General features: G+C 46.7%; 2 protein-coding genes across 5 annotated transcripts in view; one reads left to right on the forward strand and one right to left on the reverse strand.

Annotated features, from left to right (window-relative positions):
• The window catches only part of KLC3 (kinesin light chain 3), a 231,664-nt gene extending 229,440 nt beyond the window's left edge, over window positions 1-2,224 (forward strand). The window contains 1 exon segment of the mRNA XM_030217437.1: window positions 2,127-2,224. Within this exon segment, the coding sequence (XP_030073297.1) occupies window positions 2,127-2,216 (90 nt within the window). The 3' untranslated portion in view covers window positions 2,217-2,224.
• Window positions 2,225-5,147: 2,923 nt separating this feature from the next.
• ERCC2 (ERCC excision repair 2, TFIIH core complex helicase subunit) overlaps window positions 5,148-22,263 on the reverse strand; it is a 455,444-nt gene continuing 438,328 nt past the window's right edge. For all 4 annotated transcript variants that reach the window (XM_030217434.1, XM_030217436.1, XM_030217435.1 and 1 more), the window contains one exon: window positions 5,148-5,254. In XM_030217434.1, the coding sequence (XP_030073294.1) occupies window positions 5,162-5,254 (93 nt within the window). In that variant the 3' untranslated portion in view covers window positions 5,148-5,161. The remainder of the gene's footprint in view (window positions 5,255-22,263) is intronic.

Below are 22,263 nucleotides of genomic sequence, written 5' to 3' on the forward strand. Positions count from 1 at the left end.
GCTATGCTGGCAAAGTGGGATGGATTGGTGTGTGGCTTTGAGGGTGTGTGTCTGTTGTATTGTGTGTGTGTGGTTTTGTCTGTCAAGGAGGTTTGTGGAGGGGGGTCTTTCTGTTGGTGAAATGTAAATGTGGTTGTAGGGGGGTCAGCCTTTGCTGAGTGGTGGATTGTTTTTTCCGGTTTTTTTTTTTGTGTTGTGCTGAGGCAGCAGTGTTGTTTTAGATGGGCGGAAGGTAGAGGAGCATGTTCTAGGTCTGTCTGTATTTTTTGGCCGTTTCAGGGCTACTGTAGGGGAACACTGGAAGAGAAATGTGCTGTGGGAAGCAGCGCCGTCTTTTTCCGTTGGGCTGGGGTTCTGGGCATCCTGGAGGTGGGAGACGGCTTGCCTGAGGATGGGGATGGTTGTTTTAAGTTGGCGGAAGGGAGAGGATCACGGTCTCGGGCCATTGGGTGGTGATCCGGTATGTTCGGTCCATTTCAGGCCGGCTGCAGGGGAATGCTGGAACATGCGCTGCGGGAAGCTGCGCCGTCTTTTTCCGGGTGCTCGGGGAATCCCCGAGGTAGGAGATGGCTTGCCTGAGGCTGGGGATGGTTGGGCACGGCCGCTTTGGCAAAATGGGAAGAGGAAGGGGGTGGGGAGTTACCTGTAGCTGCGTGAGAAAACGGGTATGCTTTGTTTTGTATTATTAGTTTGCATTTCTGTTGAAGAAAGAGTGGATGCCTTTTGAATGATGGAGGTGGTGCGTTGGTGTGCGGTTGTTTCGTTAGTTTGGCAGCCAGTCTCCAGCGATTCCTAGGCAGGGAAGGAGTAGGGAAACACGCGGAGCGTGTTTCCCTACTCCTCCCCCTTCCTTGGTCGCTGCTGGCTGGGTCGCGGGTAATCCTTCCAGCTGGGCCGCAGCTTGTCCTGTTCGCCCACGTCCCAGATGGTGACGGGCACGTTGTTTTCCGGCTCCTCTGACTCCATGTCAAGCGATCCCAAATCTAGTCTTTGCTATGGGCCCTCTGGCACTCTTCAGTACTGGCATTAGGCATTTAAAAATTTCTCCCCCCCCCCCCCCCCCGGTCTATTTTTGCACATACCCACAGCAGGAATATTCTTCTCTCGTTCCAGCGGTGGTTCTGTGCTCTCCGTGCTGCACAGATAATAAGCCATTCTGCTGGGGAATGCTCCTCCCTTATTGTCACGTAGTTTCCTCTGATTGGTCCATCTTACGTTGCCTAGTGTTGCCTGGGAACAGTGTTGTGATGGTCCTTTGTGTTTCAGAATGTTGAGGGTGTTTTTTCTGATTGGTCCGTCATGCGAGGGCGGGGCAGAGAGACATGGTCAGTGTTGTGGCTTCACCACCATGAATCCATGAACCCTTCAGGGAGTGACTGAGTGACTTCAGAACGTTGTCTTCAGAATGTTGAGGGTGAGTTTTATTATAGTAGATGTTTAATGATTTATGTTGTTCTGGACACCTTTTATCTTTTTATGTGTCTTATGGTTTTTTATTAAGTTCCTTTTACTTATTAAAGATTTCTCATATAGATGTTTTTACTTTGTAAGCAAATAATTTAATATGTATGTTCTAATTGTTTTTATATATATATTTTTTGTTAGTTGTTCATGTTTTACCCCCGATGCAGCTTATTTGGCAAAACGTGGCCACGTTGGGATTGTTTGAATAAAGACTCTTTGGACTTCACAGTGTCTGCTTTGGTGTTACTAAATTCACATTCCTGACACCTGTGTGTACCCTGAATCCCCTTCATATACACCATTACTCTTCATCCACCCACTCATACCACCAAACATCCATACACGTATCTGTAAATCCTATGCATCCCCTCCACCTACTATTCTGTAACCCTTATAATGATTCAACCACTTATGCTCCCATAAACCTAAATGGCCCCTCTACCTTACCTTCAGATCCCTAATCAAGCTACTTATGCCCCAAACACATTGCTAGCTACTTACCGGTCACAATAAATCCATTGTGCAGCAGTTCACCCCTAAATAAACATTCATGCAGTCCTTCACACCGTTTTCTACCTTCCCTACACCCCCCCCCCCCTGTGTGGATTGCATACTTTGCAGCATCCCATCACCTATTTGTTCCTTTTTTTTTTTCACTACAGCAGACTGGTGGAAACCTGGCAGTCTCCCGAACATTGAGTGCCAGTATCCAGAACCTCACTCGCCGGGGCTCCCTCTCTGGCTCCAGCTAAATGTGAAGAGGAGGTCCAACAGCACACTGTCCCACCAACTGTAATCCCTTCACACAGGGATGACCTGTCTCCACCCTGCAAGACCCCATCATCCTCACAGCACTCCAAATGACAGCAGTTATTTTCTGCACAGTAAGACTACAGCATCCGGAAAGCCTGTACCACGCCTCTGCCTCTCAGGGATACTTAAGCATTAGACGGTGTGCTAGAAATGTTCTCTTCAGGTGTTCCACAGTTATCCCTAGCTGTGACACATCATGCAAAGGAATAGAGTCGGTGCAGATTTGAACATCTTCCAAAGGACCAAATAAGAATAAGCCAGAGCTGATGCTATACAATGGTTCTAATGTCGAGGCCACTGAGGGAAGTCATATTTGTTACTTCTCTGGCAGTGTAAATTGGCAATATTTCCAAGCTCGGGATGATTGGCAGAAGCCAGTCACTTCAGGGGGGGGGGGGGGGGGGGGGGAATAGCTTATTTATAGCCTCCCTCCTTTTTTCAAATGGGACGTGTGTATGTAAATAGCTCAAGTTACATGTACCATGCTACCTATCAAACTGCTTAAATTAGAGCCTAGATGTGAGTTGCAGGCAGATGCCACAACACTGACTGACCTTTGCCTCTTCTATAAGACACACTGGGGCTCATTTTCAAAGCACTTACTTACAGAGTTACACAGGTTAAAAAGTAAGTCTAAGCGCTTAGAAAATATACCTTGCTGTGTGCTCAGCAGGAAAGCATCACTTCCAGGCCAGAGATCAGCAAGTTTCAAGGCCATATACTCATCAGTTTATAAGGGCTCTTTCTGTCTTGCAAGACTGCTTCATACTTCTGGTTTGCTAAAATGACATATGCTTCCACAACAACTTTTACATCAATGGAACCAACTGTTCAATGCAGACTGGACTGGCTGAGAGAAAGCTACCACTCTTAGATGCTATGCTTTACAGGGTTTTCTATTACAGATATGGTATTAGATGGGGGTATTCATCTCATCTCAGACATGGGATCCAATAGTAGATATTTGTTACAGAGATATTGTTACCTTCAAATATTACCCGTTCCAGATGTGCAATCATTTTAAGGGTTACCTGCTACAGATGTGCTGTCCCACAAGGTTTTCTGTTATATGTGCAACCATTTTAAGGGCTTCCTGTTACAGATATATTATTATGAAGGCTACCTGTTCTTATAGGGAGCAGATGGCAGAAGGAGGTGGGACCCAGCTGCTAGAAGAATGTTTACAACAGAAGTTTTGGCAAAAAGATTCAACTTAGATTATTATACCATGCAAATTCAGTGATGTCCATCTTAAGCTTGAAAACAGAGTTTTCCTTGTGGGTAGCATTAGGGTGGGTCCAAGACATAGCTTCTGGCTCTGGCACTCATTTACATCTATGACATTTGCTTGCTGCCCATTGCACAGAGGGCATTTCACATATTTATTATTTGGAGGGGTAGGGGAAAGACTGGCTTTGAACAAAAATAAAATCCATTTTGGAACAGAAGAACAAACAATGTAAACTACAATCCTGTATTGGCTGTCGTCTTGGTTCTTACATGGGATGGGAGGGCCAGGTCTTATATAATCACCCACTACTACCCAGGGAGGAACTTTAGTCCACTCTTTTGCCCCATTCCTTCCTGTACCTTCACATAATTGCAAGGCGGCATACACTTATGGTAACAAAACAGTGTGTACTTGTATGTAGGTGTTTGCAAGGGTATATTTGACCGCAGCAGGCCTTGAAATGCAAAATATACACTTGTAACATGCACAAATTTACACCAGCTTCAGAGCAGATGTGTGCCAGCCATTTGTGCACTATTGGGGCTGGTTCTGGGGAGACTGTTTTATAAAGTGCACAAAGGCACTTATCTTGCCTGCATCAAGTAGGCTTAAATAGGTGTTCTGTTCAGGGCCTAGAAAGGTTCAGGCATAATAAAAGACCTCTCCTCAATTTCCTATAGCAGTCCTGAAATCAATCAGCTCAGTTGCGAACAGCTCCAGGTTCACAAAATCTTGCTACTTAAAGTATTTTGGAATTATTTTCATTCTCCTGGCAATAAACATTTAAAGAAGGGAGATTAAAACAAGCAGGAAAGTAAGAAGCATCTGGCAGTACCAAAGAGGTATCCCACACTTTATCCTATACAAATTGTATTTTAGAAGTTATCCAGGACCCTAAAGAAGCATTTTCCAAAAGTAACACTTCCTTTCACCTACCTACCCCAGTCATGGCCATTGCCAGTAGCAGATCATCTTTATATTTGCTTGCTCCTATTTGCACACAGTTTTCTCCTTATTCCTTTCAGCAAAGGGAGATGAGGGCAATACAATGACAAGCTGGCACATTGAGACCTGGGGACATAATGGAACTCATTCTAAGGCAGGGGTTCGCAACCTAGTTTTTGACACACCGCCAAACAGTCAGGTTGTCAAGATATCCATGATGAATGTGCAGGAGATAAATTTGAATGAACTGCCTCCAAGGTATGCAAATCTCTCTCATTTATATTCTTTGAGGATATCTTGAAAATCAAACTGACTTGATGTGTCCCAAGGACTTCAGAGCCCCTTTTCTCAGGTAATCTACGAGGTATCCGTTGCAGATCCAGGGCTCACAGAGGTAAAAAGAACTCATGGAGTCAGCCAAGTACAAAATCTGAGACAATACCAAAATCAGAGACAGGTAGGTAGAATGACATTACAAATGTTTGGCAAGAAAGATAACACAAGAGGATTCCAATGTAATAACCAGTTAGGAAACTCCATTTATGACCTCCAAAACTCTCAGGTTTTTCACACTACCAGCCTCGTGGTGAGAGATGCCAACATTAGGAATAAGTCCACGCATGCTTCAGGGCCCAGCCCTTTTGCACATCTTCCCAGATCAGCATGGATAGGCCCAGCATACTCCCATTCTCTTGCAACATGGTACTGTTATACCTGGTGTGCAATCTGCTCAATCTTCTGCAGCATCTCCTCTGACTGCAGCTGCTCCAGGGTGAGCAGTGACAGCCCAAGTTGCTCCTCCTGCCAAAACAGAAGTGGAATAAAAATAACCATGCAAAATCCTGACAGGATTTAAGACTACTTACTCCTGTAAAACAGGCCCAGAAGAATACCTATGTGGACACATGCCTTTTAAAAAATTCTTCACTGAGAAGTAAACATCAGATACAAAATACATCTGTCGGAAATACATCAAAGAAATATCCTCTTCTCCCTTTCAATGTGTACCCCCAACTTAGATCAACGTGGAATGTGAGCCTACTAGGGACAGAGAAAGTATGTGCATATACTATATGTAAACTACTTTGGTTGTACCCACAGAAAGGTGGTAAATCCATGACCCTTAATTCCACCTTGGCTCCATACCATCTCTACAACAGTTCAGGAAAGCAAAGGTACTTACCTGTAGCAGGTATTCTCTGAGGACAGCAGGCTTATTATTCTCACAAGTGGGTCGACGATCTGCGTTGGCCTGGGAACCGGCATGATATATAGCAAAAAAGTTGTCAGCGCCTTCTATCGAATGTGCTGCACCCCACTGCACATGCGCAGAATGCCTTACCGCCCGCTGAATAGCATAAGAAAAAAGTAGAAAGAAACAACTCCAAGGGGAGGTGGGCAGGATTGTGAGAATAATAAGCCTGGTGTCCTCAGAGAATACCTGCTACAGGTAAGTATCTTCACTTTCTCCGAGGAAAAGCAGGATTGCATATTGTCACGAGTAGGGAATCCCTAGCATCCAGGCTCACCCAAAACAACAAACAGTGGCCAATTGGGCCTCGCAATGGCGAGGAGATAACACAGATTAACCTGAAACTATAGACAAACTAGCTGAGAGTGCATCCTGGAACAGAACAAAATGGGCCTAGGAGGGTGGAGTTGGATTCTAAACCTCAAACAGATTCTGAAACACTGACTGCCCAAACTGACTGTCGTGTCGGGTATCCTGCTCCAGGAAGTAGTGAGATGTAAATGTGTGGACTGAAGACCACGTCGCAGCCTTGCAAATCTCTTCAATGGAAACAGACTTTAAATGGGCCACTGACACAGCCATGGCTCTAACATAGTAAGATGTGACATGACCCTCCAAAGTCAGCCCAGCTTGGAAATGCAATCTGCTAGCCAATTGGAAATGGTGCATTTACCGATGGCGACTACCCTCCTGTTGGGATCAAAAGTAACAAACAACTGGGCGAACTGTGTGAAGGGCTTCTTCCGCTCCATATAAAAGGCCAACGTTCTCTTGCAGTCCAAGGTGTGCAAGCTGCTTTTGCCAGGGTCGGGGGAAAAATGTTGGCAAGACAATCGACTGGTTCAGATGGAACTCTGACACCACCTTTGGCAGGAACTTAGGGTGTGTGCGGAGGACTACTCTGTTGTGATGAAACTTAGTATAAGGTGCATCCACTACTAAGGCCTGAAGCTCACTGACCCTACAAGCTGAAGCAACAGCCACCAAGAAAACAATCTTCCAGGTCAAGTACTTTAGATGGCAAGAATTCAGTTGTTCAAAAGGAGCTTTCATCAGCTGGGTTAGAACAACGTTAAGATCCCATGACACTGGTGGAGGTTTGACCCTAAAAGCAAACCTCTCATGAAGTGAAAAACTAAAGGCTGTCCAGAGATATAGAAATGATAAGTAGTAGTAGTAGATAGGCTTACCTTCTACATGCTGGTGATAAACACTAATTGCACTAAGGTGAACCCTTATGGAGTTGGTCTTGATAAGCAGGGTCTGTGTAGGACAAGAAAGGAGATCTATGGCCTTGCTGTTACCTCCATTTAAAAGAAGGGTACTTACCGATGAAACCGTCACCCAAGCGATCAACAGGTTCGCCAAATCCCACTTCAAACTGGACATATGTCCCAACAACTTAATAAAATTCGCCCCTCAGCGCTTCATAGCAGACCTCATGTCACACCTAAACTACATGTTACAACATGGATAGTGGTCCAGGACGGGCATACAGCTGGAGCAGGTAGGGGAAGCCCAGGGTGTTCAGAAGTGGTGCTCCAGGTGCAGAGACTCCGTAATTCTGGGTTTTGTATCTGTGGTTGGGATAGGGGATCATGCACGGTGTTGCTTCTTGGAAAGAAGAGTCTCTCCTCAGTCAGCTGCAGCATGCAGTAGTAGAGGGATTAGATTCGGTATAGGAAAACTTCTCAAGCAGGAGTTGGGTTTTAACTTGAAGGGGGAAAAGAATATGGAGATTAGTTGATAATGAGTTGGAGATAGGTTCCTTAATTAGTTGGACCCAACCACAGGAGAATACCCAGCTGACCGAACCTGGTTAAATTTTGCCCTCCTCACCGTCAATACAGTTGCATGGGCGATCAGCAGGTTCTCAAACACTCACTGTAATCTAGATACCTGCCCCAACTACCTAATGAAATCCACCCCTGACCACTTCATAGTAGACCGCACAGATTGCATAAACAAATTCTCAATATTACACGAATCACAGTCAGGATTCCGCCTCTCCACAGCACAGAAACAGTACTACTCACTCTCCTAGCCAAATTCAAGCAGGAAATAGCAATAGGCAAAAACATCCTCCTCCTCCAATTCGACATGTCTTGCGAATTCGAAATGGTAAACCACAATATGTTAATAAGACTACTAGATAAGTTCGGGATTGGTGGAAACATACTTAGTTGGATCAAGGGTTTCCTAACCACAAAGAACATACCAAGTAAAATCAAACTCAAACATATCATCACCATGGAAATCACACTGCGGAGTACCACAAGGATCACCACTATAACCGATCCTCTTCAACCTAATGATGGCCCCTCTAGCCAAGTCCTTATCCAACCAAGGCCTTAACCCCTTCATCTATGCAGGCAATGTCACAATATACATTCCCTACAAATCTAAACTGACAGAAATCACCAACGAAATCACGATCAGCTTGAACATCATGGACTCTTGGGCAAATGCATTTCAAATACAACAACAAAGAAAAAACACATTGTCTTAGCCTCTCATCACAACACAGCGCAGAGAACCCCACAATTATCAACACCCCAGACTACACCCTCCCCTATCTCAGACAGCCTGAAAATCCTCGGCGTTACATTGGACCGCAACCTAACACTAGAGAGCCAAGTGACATCCACAACAAAGAACATGTTCCATTCAATGTGGAAACTCAAACACGTGAAACAATTCTTCCCGAGAGAAACATTTCGCAACCTGATACAATCAATGGTACTAAGCCATGTAGACTACTGCAATGGAATCTATGCGGGATGCAAAGAACAAACATTAAAGAAACTTCAGACCGCTCAAAACACCCCAGCTAGGCTTATCTTTGGAAAAACACGATTTGAAAGCGCAAAACCCCTCCGCAAAAAACTACACTGGCTCCCAATCAAAGAACGCATTGCTTTCAAAATCTGCACTCTGGTCAACAAAATTATCTACGGTGAAGCCCCGGGATACATGACAGACTTGATCGACCTACCAACTAGAAACACATCCAAATCAACACGAACGTACCTAAATCTGTACTACCCAAGCTACAAAGGACTCAAATACAAATCAACTTAAGCATCCAATTTCTCCTACATAAGCACACAACTGTGGAATGCATTACCAAAAGCCTTGAAAACCATGTACAACCACTTAAACCTCCGGAAAAAAATAAACTAACCTGTTTAAAAAGGCATACCCTACCAATCCATCATAAATGCCTGATCTCTGCAACACAACAAAACTAAAGTACATAATGGACATAGCACAACTCTTCCGTTGTACAATTCCCAAATGTGGCTGTGCCACATGAACTTTATCTTACCACAACATCATTTTGTATTTGTTTACACCGGAGTCTGCAAACGCCTCTCCGGTACTATGTATGCCACATTGAGCCTACAAATAGGTGGGAAAATGTGGGATACAAATGTAACAAATAAAGTTTGCATTTTTATATTTTTATTCTGCCTATAACTAACATACAAGTTCCTAAAGCAGAAAGCAAAATAATGTTCAAATCTCCTCTTCTCTCACAACTTCTTGAAGCTCTAGGAGGTTGATCTGAAGATTCATTTCCTGGGGGGACCAAGCTCCGTGTGTGTGAAGTCCATCTACATGAGCTCCCTGTCCCAGGAAAGATGCATCCATCGTCATCACCTTTTGTGGCTGAAGAATTTGGAATGGAAGCCCCAGAGTCAAATTGGATCGAATTGTCCACCAGTGAAGAGAGCGAGCAAACTCTGGAGACACTTGGATGACATTCTCCAGACTCCCTGTGGCTTGAAACCACCGAGAAGCCAGGGTCCACTGAGCTGATCTCATGTGAAGACGTGTCATGAGGACGTGTCATTGGTGTAATGTACACTGTGGAAGCCATGTGGCCCAGCAATTTCAACATCTGCCGAGCTGTGACCTGCCAACAGGCATGAACCTTGGATGCCAGCAAAACAAGAATGTTTGCTCTGGCTTCCAGGAGTAGGCTCGGACCTTCTGTGTGTCGAACATGGCTCCTTATGAACTCCAATTGCTGGACAGGGTGGAGATGGGACTTGGGGTAGTTTAAAATGAACCCTAGTAGCTCCAGCACCTGAACAGTCATCCGCATGGACTCCCAAGTACTGTCTTCTGAGGTGCTCTTCACCAGCCAATCGTCGAGATATGGGAACACATGGACTCCCAGTCCACATAGCAATGCTGCGACTACTGCTAGACACTTGGTGAAGACCCTGGGAGCTGACGCAAGGTCAAAAGGCTACACGTTGTACTGAAAGTGATGAGTTCCCAGCCGAAATCGAAGATACTTCTGGTGGGCTGGAAGTATTGGGATATGAGTATATGCACCCTTTAAGTCCAGAGAGCATAGCTAATTGTTTTTCTGAATCATTGGGAGAAAGGTGCCCAGGGAAACCATCCTGAACTTTTTGCGGACTAGGAATTTGTTCAGGGCCCATAGGTCTAGGATGGGACGCATCCCCCCTGTCTTTTTCTGCACAAGTACCTGGAATAGAATATCTGCCCTTCTTCCCCTGGTGGAACAGGTTTGACCGCATGGGCCTTGAGAAAGGCAGAGAGAGTTCCTCTGCAAGTACCTGCCTGTGCTGAGAGCTGAATGAATGAGCTCTCGATGGACAATTTGGGGGTTTGGAATGCCAACTGCGGGTGTATCCGAGACGAACTATTTGAAGAACCCACCAGTCAAAGGTTATGAGAGGCCACCTTTGGTGAAAAAATTTCAACCTCCCCCTGACCACCAAGTCATCCGGAATGGACACTTTTACTGTGGCTATACTCTGCTGGAGCCAGTTAAAAACTCGTCCCTTGCTTTGACTGTGGAGTAGCAGGGCCTTAGGCGAATGCTGTTGACGAGAATGAGTGAGCTGGGGCTGAGCCTGAGGAGGCTGACAAGCCGAAGGAGTGTACTTACGCCTAGAGTATTAGTAAGGAGCACTCCTTGACTTGCCAAAAAACCTCCTAGATGAGGAGGTGGATGCAGAAGGTGCTTCTTGATTTGGGCTGCAACCTCCTCAACCTTCTCTCTGAAAAGATTATCCCCCTGGCAAGGGGCATCTGCCAACCTCTGCTTAACAGAATGTTCCAAGTCAGAAATATGCAGCCATGTGAGTCTGCGCATTGCTATACTTTGAGCAGAGATCCTGGATGCCACATCAAAAGTGTCATAAGTGCCCCTGGCCAAGAACTTTTGATACGCCTTCTGCTGCTTGATCAACAGGCAAAAAGGCTCAACCTGCTCCGGAGGAAGCGTATCGACAAGTCAGACAGCTGTTTCACCGAGTTTCACAAGTAAATACTTGTGAACAGCTGGTGCGACTGAATACGGGAGATCAGCATTAAGGCCTGGTACATCTTCCTCCCAAAAGAATCCAGGGTTTTAGCTTCTCTGCCTAGGGGAACCGAGGCATAGTCCCTAGTACTCCTGGCTCTTTTGAGAGTGGATTCCACTACTATGGAGTCATGAGGCAACTGAGGCCTTACAAACCCAGGCTCACTGTGGATCCGATACTAGATGTCAATCTTCTTGCGGATAACAGGGACAGACAGAGCAGATGCCTAGTTCCTGACGAGGACTGCCCTGAGTATCTTGTGGAGAGGAGCCATCACAGCCTCCTTAGGAGGAGATGTATAGTTGATGACCTCAAGCATCTTGGCCCTGGACTCATTCTCCGCCTCCAAAGGAAATGGAATGGCATCAGCCATTTCATTTACAAAAGATGGGAAAGAAAGGCTCTCCGGTGGAGACTGTCTCCTTTCAGGTGGTGGGGAGGGCTCAGAGGGAATCCCATAAGACTCATCTGAGGAAAAGTATCCGGGATCCTCCTCTGATTCCCATGATACCCTCCCCATGTACACTCCCTTGTTCTTGTTCTTCCAAAAACTCAAACTGCCATACACCCATTTTCCCATTCTCTAACCCTCCTCCACTCTATCATTCATCATCCACAAAGAGCAAGCCATCAATGCAATAAATATGCTTTAAAGTCGTTAACATCTGCAATCACCACCCAACCCCATCGATCAGTTTTCTTTGCAGTGTTCAAATCCCTGTATGTTCACTTCAGTCTCTCTTGCTCACACTGCAGCATCCTCCCCCCCCCCCCCCACCAAAGCCTTATTTTTGCGAGTTTCCTTTCAGAACTTTCTGCCACTTTTACCTCTATTCCTGTTGCCCCAGTCTCTCTCCATTTGGTATTTCATCACTCTCTGCCATACTGGCCTCGTCTCAGGCCTCTGCACCACCACCTAAGTAAGCAAACTCCTAGATCTGCTGTCCTTTACCTCTATCACATACTCTGCAATATCCTTATGGAGGGGGATGGAACAGGATGGAAATATCTTGATGGGTACAAACCCCATTAGCCTTCCTGGATTAAAAAGAGAAAATTCAGCTGAAGCACATTCTCCCTCACTACATTTACTTTTATCTAGTGCCATCAAGGAATAAGAGGTTCTCTTGCTACTGAAGTGGGCCACGTCTTGGCCACACCTGGGAAAAAAACAGAATTGTGTACCTTTAATGGGGGTTCTCCGTAGACAGCAGATTTATGCAGCCATACTCTACAAAGACATCATAGTTGTGTCCTGGAGTTTTCTCTTACCTCCGAGAAGTCTTTTTTTACTTCTGAGCCTGTGCGAGTGTTCCCACACTACAACATAATCCCTTCCTCTCTAGTCTGTTCCATAGCAAGTCTTTAGCTACAGCGGCTTGTTGATATGCTACATCTTTCTTATTGCCCTGTAGAATTATTCCATTTTTATTTCCATTTTCCTTATTTCTTTCTCTCTCTCTTTTTTTTTTTTTTTATAAGGGAGGGAGGGTGAGTGTGGCCGCATTCCCTTGCTGTCTATGGAGAACTTCTATTACAGGTAAGCATCTGTGTTTTCTCCACACACATGCAGGGGGCTACAGGCACACTCCATGGTGATTCCAGAGCTAAGGGCTGCTTCGTTGTTCTGTACTACAATTGGCAGTCTAAGAGTAGAACGGGAGGAGAAGCATTGTTCATTAACATCTTTGGAAGCTAATAAGCAAAGAGGCTGCACAAAACTGTTTGGCTAAAGGCCGTATCTTGGGCAAACAACTATCATCCCATATAGCAGCTTTACAGACATACTGAAAGGAAGTGGTCATGAAGTATGGCACAGAAGCTGCTTTAGCTTGTAGTTGATGTTTCCCTATTTCCCCCACTAGTTTAATATTTGCTCTGAATGTAGCAGTAAGCAATACAATGACAGACCCTAGCAGAATGTGTGCACTTGGAAGCTGATCTGCCTGGCTTATTAGGATTGTTAAGAAACAAAGAGTTCGAAGGTTTTCCTGAAAGCTTTGATGCCCTGCTATCTGCAAATCAAGGGTAGAGAGGATTCCAATAGTGAAGAATGAGGGCCTGGCAAGACAGCAGGAAGGATTATAGAGTAGTTTAGATGAAAATCAGATACATTCTATAAAAATTTAGGATATGTTCAAAATACAACTCTGTTGTGGAAGAACTGCATGTATGGAAGGTAGTGTACCAACACTTATAGCTCACTTACTTTTTCTCACTGTGGTGATGGCAACAAGAAAAATGATCCTCCAAGTAAGATGTCTGAAAAAAGCTGTGCCTAACAGTTGAAAGGGGCTTTACATAAGGAAAGCAAGAATTATGTTGAGATCTCAGGCTGAGGGAGGAGTTCTAAGAGGAGGTTTGCTCTTCATAAGCTCCCTCACAAACCTGTTGGTGGCAATGGTTTTCTCTATACGTGACAGTGATAAGCTGAGACGGCTGAGAGGTGGAGACAAACTGATGAAGTCTTCAGTCCTGCAACTGATAGCTGGAGCAGGCAGGATAGAACTTGCAACAGTGGACATGAGAAAAGGTCCTGATTGTGATCTTTGCCAATGTGGAAAAATAGGTCAATATGAACTGGTAAAAATGGTACAATTACCTTGTTGTGTGTCTCCTGAAAATTAGCAAAATCTTCTTTAAAGGGAGTCGTGGATTTGATATACCACCTGTCTGTGGGTAGAACCAAAGCGGTTTACATATACTATATGCAGGTACTTCTTCTCAGTGCATTTGTTCTAGCAAAAAAGGTGCCGGTACTCAAATCCCAGGCCACCCTTCAGATATGGGGTGATCACCAAGGGGCCTACCCCACAATAGCCAGCCCCCCCCACCCCCCCGCAACCAGTCACAGAATCTGTGACAAGGCAGAATTGGTGTGTAGAGCCTGAGCTCTTTCATTAAAACTTGGGGACCATGAGTCAATTTTAGCAGACAATGGAAAAGGTGCCGGCACTCAGTACCCCCTCAAAAAAAGCCCTGCTTTTTCTGTCCCTAGAGGGCTCACAATCTGTTTGTACTTGGGGCAATGTAGGGTTGAGGGGGTATTTTACTAAAGCTTAACTCGAGCTAAGGAATAAAATGGGCCCTGCTGCAGATAACGAGCTAAGCTTTAGTAAAAGACCCCCTAAATGACTTATCTGGGGTCACAAGGAGCTGCAGTGGGAACTGAATCCAGTTCCCCAGGTTCTCAGCCCACTGCACTAACAATTAGGCACTACCATTAAAAGTGAAAGAGTAGTCTAGTGGTTAGTACAGTGTAGGGTTACCATATGGCTCCAGAAAAAGGAGGACAGATTGAGCCAGCCGGGTTTTACTAGTGGCCTAAGAACATGGGGAACTGGGTTTGATTCCCACTACAGCTGCTTGTGACTCTGGGCAAGTAATTTAACCCTCCACTGTCCCAGGTACAAAATAAGTACCTGAATATCCTATATAATAATTCTAGCCTCCAACGTTCTGAGGCTGCCTGGAACCGTGGTTTCTGGCCAGAGCTGCTCAGGAAAGTGGAGTGGATAAAAGTGACGTCATTCCTGGTGCCACTGATTGGCTGCGCCTCCAGCCCGACGCCTAGCAACAAAACGCGACCCAGCCAGCACGAAACAGCGATCCAAGCAAACGGCGACCCAGCCAGCAGCAAACAGCGACCCAGGCAGGGGGAGGAGTAGGGAAACACGCGGAGCATGTTTCCCTACTCCTCCCCCTGTCCACGTGTTTCCCTACTCCTCCCACTGCCTAGGAATCACTGCAGACTGCCTGCCAACTTACAGAACTAACTGTCCTCAATCGGAGAGCATGAAGAGGGAGGGCGGTGACACGGCGAACGAGCGTCGGAGAGGATGAAGAGGGAGGGCAGCGACACGGAGAGTGGAGGTGGGGGAGGGCTCAGGGCGGGGGTCGAGGTCCAGTAGTGGCGAGTCAGAGGAGGGGGGAGGGAAAGTGCAGCGGGTCCAATTCCAGCACGGCCGTCATCCCCATTCACTCAAAAGAAAGCAAGCAAACCTATGACATGCTGCAGGACGTTCAATAGACAGGAGTGGAAGTGAACAAAGCAAGTCTATGGTAAGCAAGGAAGCCTATTGGTTAATCTCTGATTCCACTCCCCAAACCAGCCGTCATTCCTATACACTAAAAAAAAAAAAAAAAAAAAGGAAACATAGGAGCTGCTTCTCATTGTCGTTTTTACAGCTGTTTCCACTGGACAAAAGGAGGGGCAAGACACACAGACCCTGCAACTGGAAGGGGGGAGGGGGGACCCTGCAACTGGAAAAAAGGGAGGGGGGACCCTGCAACTGGGAAAAAGAGGGGGGACCCTGCAATTGGGAAAAAGGGAGGAAGGGATGGAAGGGGGGGGGACCCTCCAACTGGGAAAAAGGGAGGATGGGAGACCCTGCAACTGGGAGGAAGGGGGGGACACCCCTGCAAATGGGAGACATACCGGGGGGGGGACAACCCTGGAACTGGGAGAGAGGGGGGACCCTGGCACGTACTCTCATTCTCGCACGTACTCTCATTCTCACACACACACTCGCACCCAGTCTCACTCTCTCTCTGTTGCACATACACACACTTGCACATTCACACTCTCTCAAACATACACACTCCAAGGAAAACCTTGCTAACGCCCGTTTCCTTTAAAACAGAAACGGGCCTTTTTTACTAGTAATTATATTAACTGCTTTGAATGTAACCACATAAAGGTGGTATATCAAATCCTATCCTCTTTACCTTACACTTCTACTCCACACCTTTTAGGAGGCCAGGAGGGGGCTGATTTTGTTTGCTCAACATCCAAGCTGTAAATGACAAACTTTTCAGATAGATATGTAACAGTAGGCCATGCTGCTGTGTTAGTAATGAGCGGTCAAGAGGGATCGGCTGACCCCTTGTCAGATTGAAGAGATAGAGAAAACATATCTGTCTTGGCCACCACAGAGCAATGAGAATGACTTGAGCTTTGTCTGTGTTTATCTTCTGAATGGGACCTGGAGATATTACACAGACCAATCTTTGTACTGTGCCAACAACAGGACTGGTTGTTCCCTAGGTGCAGTCTGTTAGAGTACTGTGAACAGATGGAGTTGGGAAGGAAGAGATTGCAGATTTTATGAAGGTAGCTTATTTCAAATTCTTCGGCAGTTGAAGCCATTTTTAGATCTGAGAGCACTGTTGACAGTGGTCCATTTTTTTAAAATCAGAGTCTTTTAGATTTTTCTAATATCCTATACGTAGGTAACCCAGCCTTACGTAGAAAGAGGTTTCAGATAATTCAAATATGGCAGCGAGATTAGTATTAGGTGAACATGTTGGGAATGTGCACACCTGTTATTGATTAAATTACACTGGCTTCTTGTGAAGGAAAGGTGAACATTTAAATTGCTAATACTGATTTTTAAGGTTTTGCACAATCAGAAATCCAGGTATCTGAAAGATAAAATTAGACCTCACGGACTAGATTCTATGTATGACGCCAAAAAAATTGGCGCTGAAACGAAATACGCCTACGTACTTTATAGAATAAGCCTAAATTTCCATGTTGTTTATAGAATACGCTGAGCGCCCATCCGTGTGACAACATTTAGCCGCTGGCAGTTACGCCAAGTAAAACTTGATGTAAATGCCGACGCCTAAATTAAGCGCAGACTGGGTGATTTGTATAATAGCACGCATAGATTTTAGAAATGTGCGCAAGCCATTCATTCCATGCCCCCTTTTCCAATATGTGACTTAGAATTTACGTGCATCACGTTATAGAATACTCTTAGTTCTGCACGCAAATTCTAATTACATAGTAACATAGTAGATGACGGCAGAAAAAGACCTGCACGGTCCACCCAGTCTGCCCAACAAGATAAACTCACATGTGTCATTTTTTGTGTATACCTTACCTTGATTTGTACCTTTCTTTTTCAGGGCACAGACTGTATAAGTCTGCCTAGCACTATCCCCGCCTCCCAACCACCAGCCCCACCTCCCAACCACCGGCTCTGGCACAGACCGTATAAGTCTGCCCAGCACTATCCCCACCTCCCAACGCCGGCTAAGCTTCTGGGGATCCCTTCCTTCTGAGGAGGATTCCTTTATGTTTATCCCAATTAATGCCAATTAGTGTCAATAATTGCTTAAGTGGATTGTTAAGCTAATCAGTATATGACCTGATTAGTGCACAGAACTTTAGGTGCCATATATAGAATCCTGGGGTATCTGCTTAGAAGGGCTGTGAGTTCATCACTAGGGAATTTTTAAAGAAATTCCTGGGCTAGATCACAAAAGTGGGATGGAGATCTAAGGCATTCAGGATTGTAGGCCCTGAATATTGGAACAAATTACCCAGTGATCTGAGAATGGAGTCTAGCTTATTTGGGTTTCGGAAGAAATTGAAGACTTTTCTTTCCCCTTTGTCTTTAACTGCTGTATAAAAGAGTTTAATTTTTATTTAAATTTAATCTAAACTGATTACATCTTTGTTAGGGCTGAGCAATTAACACTTTATTAATGCAATTAATGCGTTAACATTTTAACGTAGGAAATATTTTTTACCGCTGGCAAGTATTTTTAACACTGCCCCGCCCTTCACCCCCTGCCCCCCTCATCTACTCTTCAGTCTCAGGCAGCGGCACCGGCTCTGTCTTTGCATTTCAAGGCTCATTCTGGGGCTCCAATAGCTTCTCTTGGTAATTACAGGCCTCAGGGGCTCCAATAGGAGAAGGTTGTGACAACACCGACTGAGAGAGCAGCAGCACACAGGAGTTATAGGTGAGCACATGGTCAGCAGCACGGGAGAGGAGGAGACAGTGTTATAAGCGTTGGAGTACATGATCAGCAGCAGTGAAGAGGAGGAGGAGGCAGAGTCAGGAAGTTTTGAGATGAGCAGAGCAGTGTGAGCCCATGGTCAGCACTAGAGGAGAGGAGCCAGCAAGATAAGCACATTGTCATAGCTCCAGAGGAGAGCAGGCAGTAGCGTTAGCAGTGAGAGCACATGGTCAGTGCCAGAGGAGGCATCGTCAGCGATTTTTGAGCTCAGCAGGCGGTTGAGGGATGCGTGTGCCATTTTAGTAGCCCGTTCACATCCTTCTGAGGTAAGACCTTTGATGTGAGGGAGAGGGGTATGGCTGGAGCTGTGCTGGGAAAGAGTGAGGGGTATGGCTGGAACTCTGCAGGATTTTAATCAGCTGTCACGTCTCTCCCGGAATCTCTGGGTTAGTGAGCCCTCGGGCCACTGCCGAGGGGCGGCAGGAGAATCACCCAAACACAGACAAGGCAGGACAGACGTACCAGCAAACCCAGGACAGGAACTACCAGGCGAAGACTGCAGCTGAGGCAACTCAAGCTGGAGCAAACAGGACAGGAATTCAGCCCAAACTTCACCTGCACTTGACTGCCGTTCCTCAGGAGTTGAGCACCTGGGTGCAGGCGGTCGACAGGACTTACCGGACAGGGCTGGAAGGCAGAACTGCTGGAAACAGCAGTCGGCTGGCGAACAGCAGGAAACTTCCAGAAAGCACACCGGGGTTCCAGGCAGGCAGCAAGCAGCAGAATAAACCAGAAAACAAGCCGGGTCTGGGCGGGCAGCAGACAGAAGAATAAACCAGGAGACAAGCAGGGTCAAGCCACAATCAGGAAAAAGCACAAAAGCACTGCAACAAACTCTCACCAAAGGAAAACTCCTCTGGGGACCTCTGTTGCAAGGCAAACTAGAGACCTTCCCATGTGGTTAATAAAGGCAGCATACAAGGGAGTTCACCAGGTACGGGTACTGCTTAGTTCCAAAAAACTCCCAAAACAATCTGGAAGGCTGGAATATCCGGACCGGACCCGGACCGGACCAGCATATCTTCTGGATTATGGGAAACGGTAAGCCATCAGTTCACAGCAGCCACCAGGTTTAACCACGGGGGGGGGGGGGGGGGGGGGGGGAGGGGGGGGGGCCAGGTGACTGAGAGCCAGGAACCTGGGCACAACCGTGACATCAGCCATGCTGAGCACTTGTTCAAAGGATGTTGACTCAGTCAGTTCTAAACATGATATAGAGCTCTGTCCCACACAGATTTAATGTTGTGGATCATTTTTCTGAATAGAAGCCAGGGTCTACAAAATCATGTAGATTTTTTGAAACTTCTGGAACAAACAGTGTAGGCTAGAAAAAAATAAAGCCCAAAATGCATGCCTTTTTCAATTGCGCAATTAAAATTTTAACTCCCTCCCAGAATCAGTCAGATGGAAGCATAATTATCTGAAGTTCCAGAAATCCTTAAAAACCTTTCCTTAAGAAATTTTTTACTGAAGGACCCCTCTATAAGGAAGAATCCTAACACAAAGTGTCCACTTCCATTTTTTTTTCACTTCATAATGTTATTCTTTCAAATTATCACATTCTACTTAATCACTGTTTAATTCAACCCTACAAGTCTTTTATACTGATACTAGTAAAAAAAGGGTCCGTTTCTGTCAGAAATTAAACGGGTGCTAGCAAGGTTTTCCTCGGAGTGTATGTTTGAGAGAGAGTGTGTGTGTCAGAGAGAGAGAATGAGAGAGACAGAGTGTGTGTGTGTTTGTATGAGAGAGAGAGTGTGTTAGAGTGTGTGTGACAGAGAGATAGAGTGTGTTAGAGAGTGTATCAGAGAGAGTGTATGTGAGAGTGAGTGTGTGCCCCCACCCCCCTCTCTCCCTTATGATCTGAGGACCCCCTTCCACCCCCACCTCTCTGGTCTCAGGACCCCCTGCCCCCCCCTGCACCACCCATGCCCAGCGACCCTCCTCCCCCCCTGCAGCCACCCATCTCCAGTGACCCTCCTCTTCCCCTGACCCCCCTACAGCCACCCATGTCCAGCGACCCTCCTCTCTCCCCTGCCCCCCCTGCAGCCACCCATGTGCAGCGACGCTCCTCTCCCCCTGCCCCCCCTCCAGCCACCCATGTCCAACGACCCTGCTGTCTCACCTGCCCCCCCTCCAGCCACCCAGGTTTTGTAGCAAATTCTTCGGGGCAGGCAGGAAAGATCCCTGGTCCTGCCTGCCCGCTGCTGGCTCTGACCCTCCCCCCTGCCGGATCGCTGTTCAAAATGGCCACCGAGACTTCCAATGGCGGACTCGCGAGACTTAGAAGGGTTGCTGGAGGGGGGGCAGGGGAGAGAGGGTCGCTGGACATGGATCAGTTGTGAGGCATGGAAGGGTTGTTTTCCTTTTTTCGCGGGTTCTGAAGTTCACAGCATAATGGCAACGGTGATGTCAGCCTGACTACGGAGCCTAGCTCAGCAACTCCGAAGGAGCCACGGACAGAGGCAGCAAGATTAGAATTTTTATATAAGATATTCACTGACTGATTTGTATCTGTAGCCACATTGAACCCAATTTGATTGGGAAAATGTAGGATATGTGTGAAATAAATACAACTACAATTAAATTTTTTAAATTGTTGCTCACCCCTAATCTTTGTTGTTTATTCTTCATCCTGACTTGTCTTTTACATTACATATCAGGTTTTATATTCTGCAAAAGCCTATACAGTTCCATGCAATTCCAGGAATTACAAGCATTACGTCACAATCTAAAATATAAATCAACCCATATAATTCTTGAATAAAAAGGTGTTTAGTTGTTTTCAAAATTTTAAATATTCCCTTAAAGAACAGACTGAAATAGGAAGGGAATTCCAAACTGAAGCAGCTATATAAGACAAAGATGCAGATAATTGTCTAACAGACTTAACTGAACCAACTGAAGGAATTTTAAAACAACCTGACCCCAAACCAACTGTCTATTTAAAAGGGGAAAAACCCCAATCAAATATGAGGCGTCCCCATAAAGGGACCGAAAAACCAAAGTACACAGTTTAAAATGAGCTCGCTATAACAGGTAAACAAATGGCAGTGGCGTAGGAAGGGGGGGGCGGTCCGCCCCGGGTGCACGCGCTGGGGGGGGGGGGGGGTGTCGGCACCGCTGGTTCTCCGAGGACAAGCAGGCTAATATTCTCACATGTGGGTGATGTCACGTCGGCCCGGAGGACTTTCTAGCAAAGTCTTGAAATCTTTAAGTGTCCCTTGTCGCGCGGGCGGGCGGGCACACTGTGCATGCGCACGCTCCTCTTCCCGCCCGCCGCGCGGACACGTTCCTCAGTTGTTTTTTCTCCGCGTCTGAGGTGACACGGAGTTCCATCGATTTTGTGTTGCTTCGAAGCCCGGAGGTGAAGAACTTCAAATTGTATCCTTTACTTTTCTTAGTTTCTTTTTCCATCGTTTTCAGTTTTCTTTCTTTTAGTCGCGACTGTATTTAAGTCGCTCGTTCGAGTTCTTTTCCTTCGTTTTTTTGTGTGTCTCTTTTTTCTGGCACAATCGCGTCCTTTGATTTGGCAGGGGCTGTTTTTCCTGACATGTCATCGAAGACGCCCAGCGGCTTTAAGCCTTGTGCCCGCTGCCACCGGACCATCTCTGGCACTGACCCGCACTCCTGGTGCCTTCAGTGCCTTGGGCCAGATCATCGTTCAGAGGGCTGCAAAATGTGTCTCGCTATGAAAAAGCGGACCCTGCTCTCTCGAGATGCCCAATGAGAGAAGATTTTTGGATCCGGTTCCTCGACGTCGACGCCGGTGTCGACACCGTCGACGTCGAAGGTGGCATCGGGAGTCCGGGGACAGGCTGCCAAACGACCGATGCACGCTGGGAGCAGTGATGCATCGAGTGGGTCTCCACCTGCCTCGACGCCTCCTGCTTTGCAGGCCCCCCGGGACCGTCCCACATCGGACCCGGCCCCGAAGAGGCGTGTGGATTCCACGTCCTCTTCTCCGGCACCGAGGAGTCTCGACGGCGGGCATCGGGCGAAGGCTAAGAAGCACCGCTGTTGTTCTCCTTCTCAACACGGTACCGGGAGCTCCGGTTCATCGAGACATTCGATACCCGAGAAGTGTCGGTGCCGAGAGGGTCGCTCCCCCTCTGTTACGGAGGTACCGATGCGTGGGTCACCTGGCAGCCCAGTCCCGGCTCCCCAGCCTCACCAGACTCTGCCTCCGGCGCCTGTACCGGCCCCACAGCCTCTTCCGACAGCAGCTCTGGATGAGCGTATCAAGGCTCTCTTTCCTTTTTTTTATGGAAACGATGCTGCACCAGTTGCACTTGGTACCGGGGGTGCCGACAGTGCCGGTGGTGTCGGTGCCGATGGAGTCAGAGGCGCCGGTGTCACCGGTGCCGGAGATGCCCGCGGCATCGAGCCTTATGCCT

This window comes from Microcaecilia unicolor, chromosome 11 (assembly GCF_901765095.1).
Source record: "Microcaecilia unicolor chromosome 11, aMicUni1.1, whole genome shotgun sequence".
Lineage (NCBI taxonomy): Eukaryota > Metazoa > Chordata > Amphibia > Gymnophiona > Siphonopidae > Microcaecilia > Microcaecilia unicolor.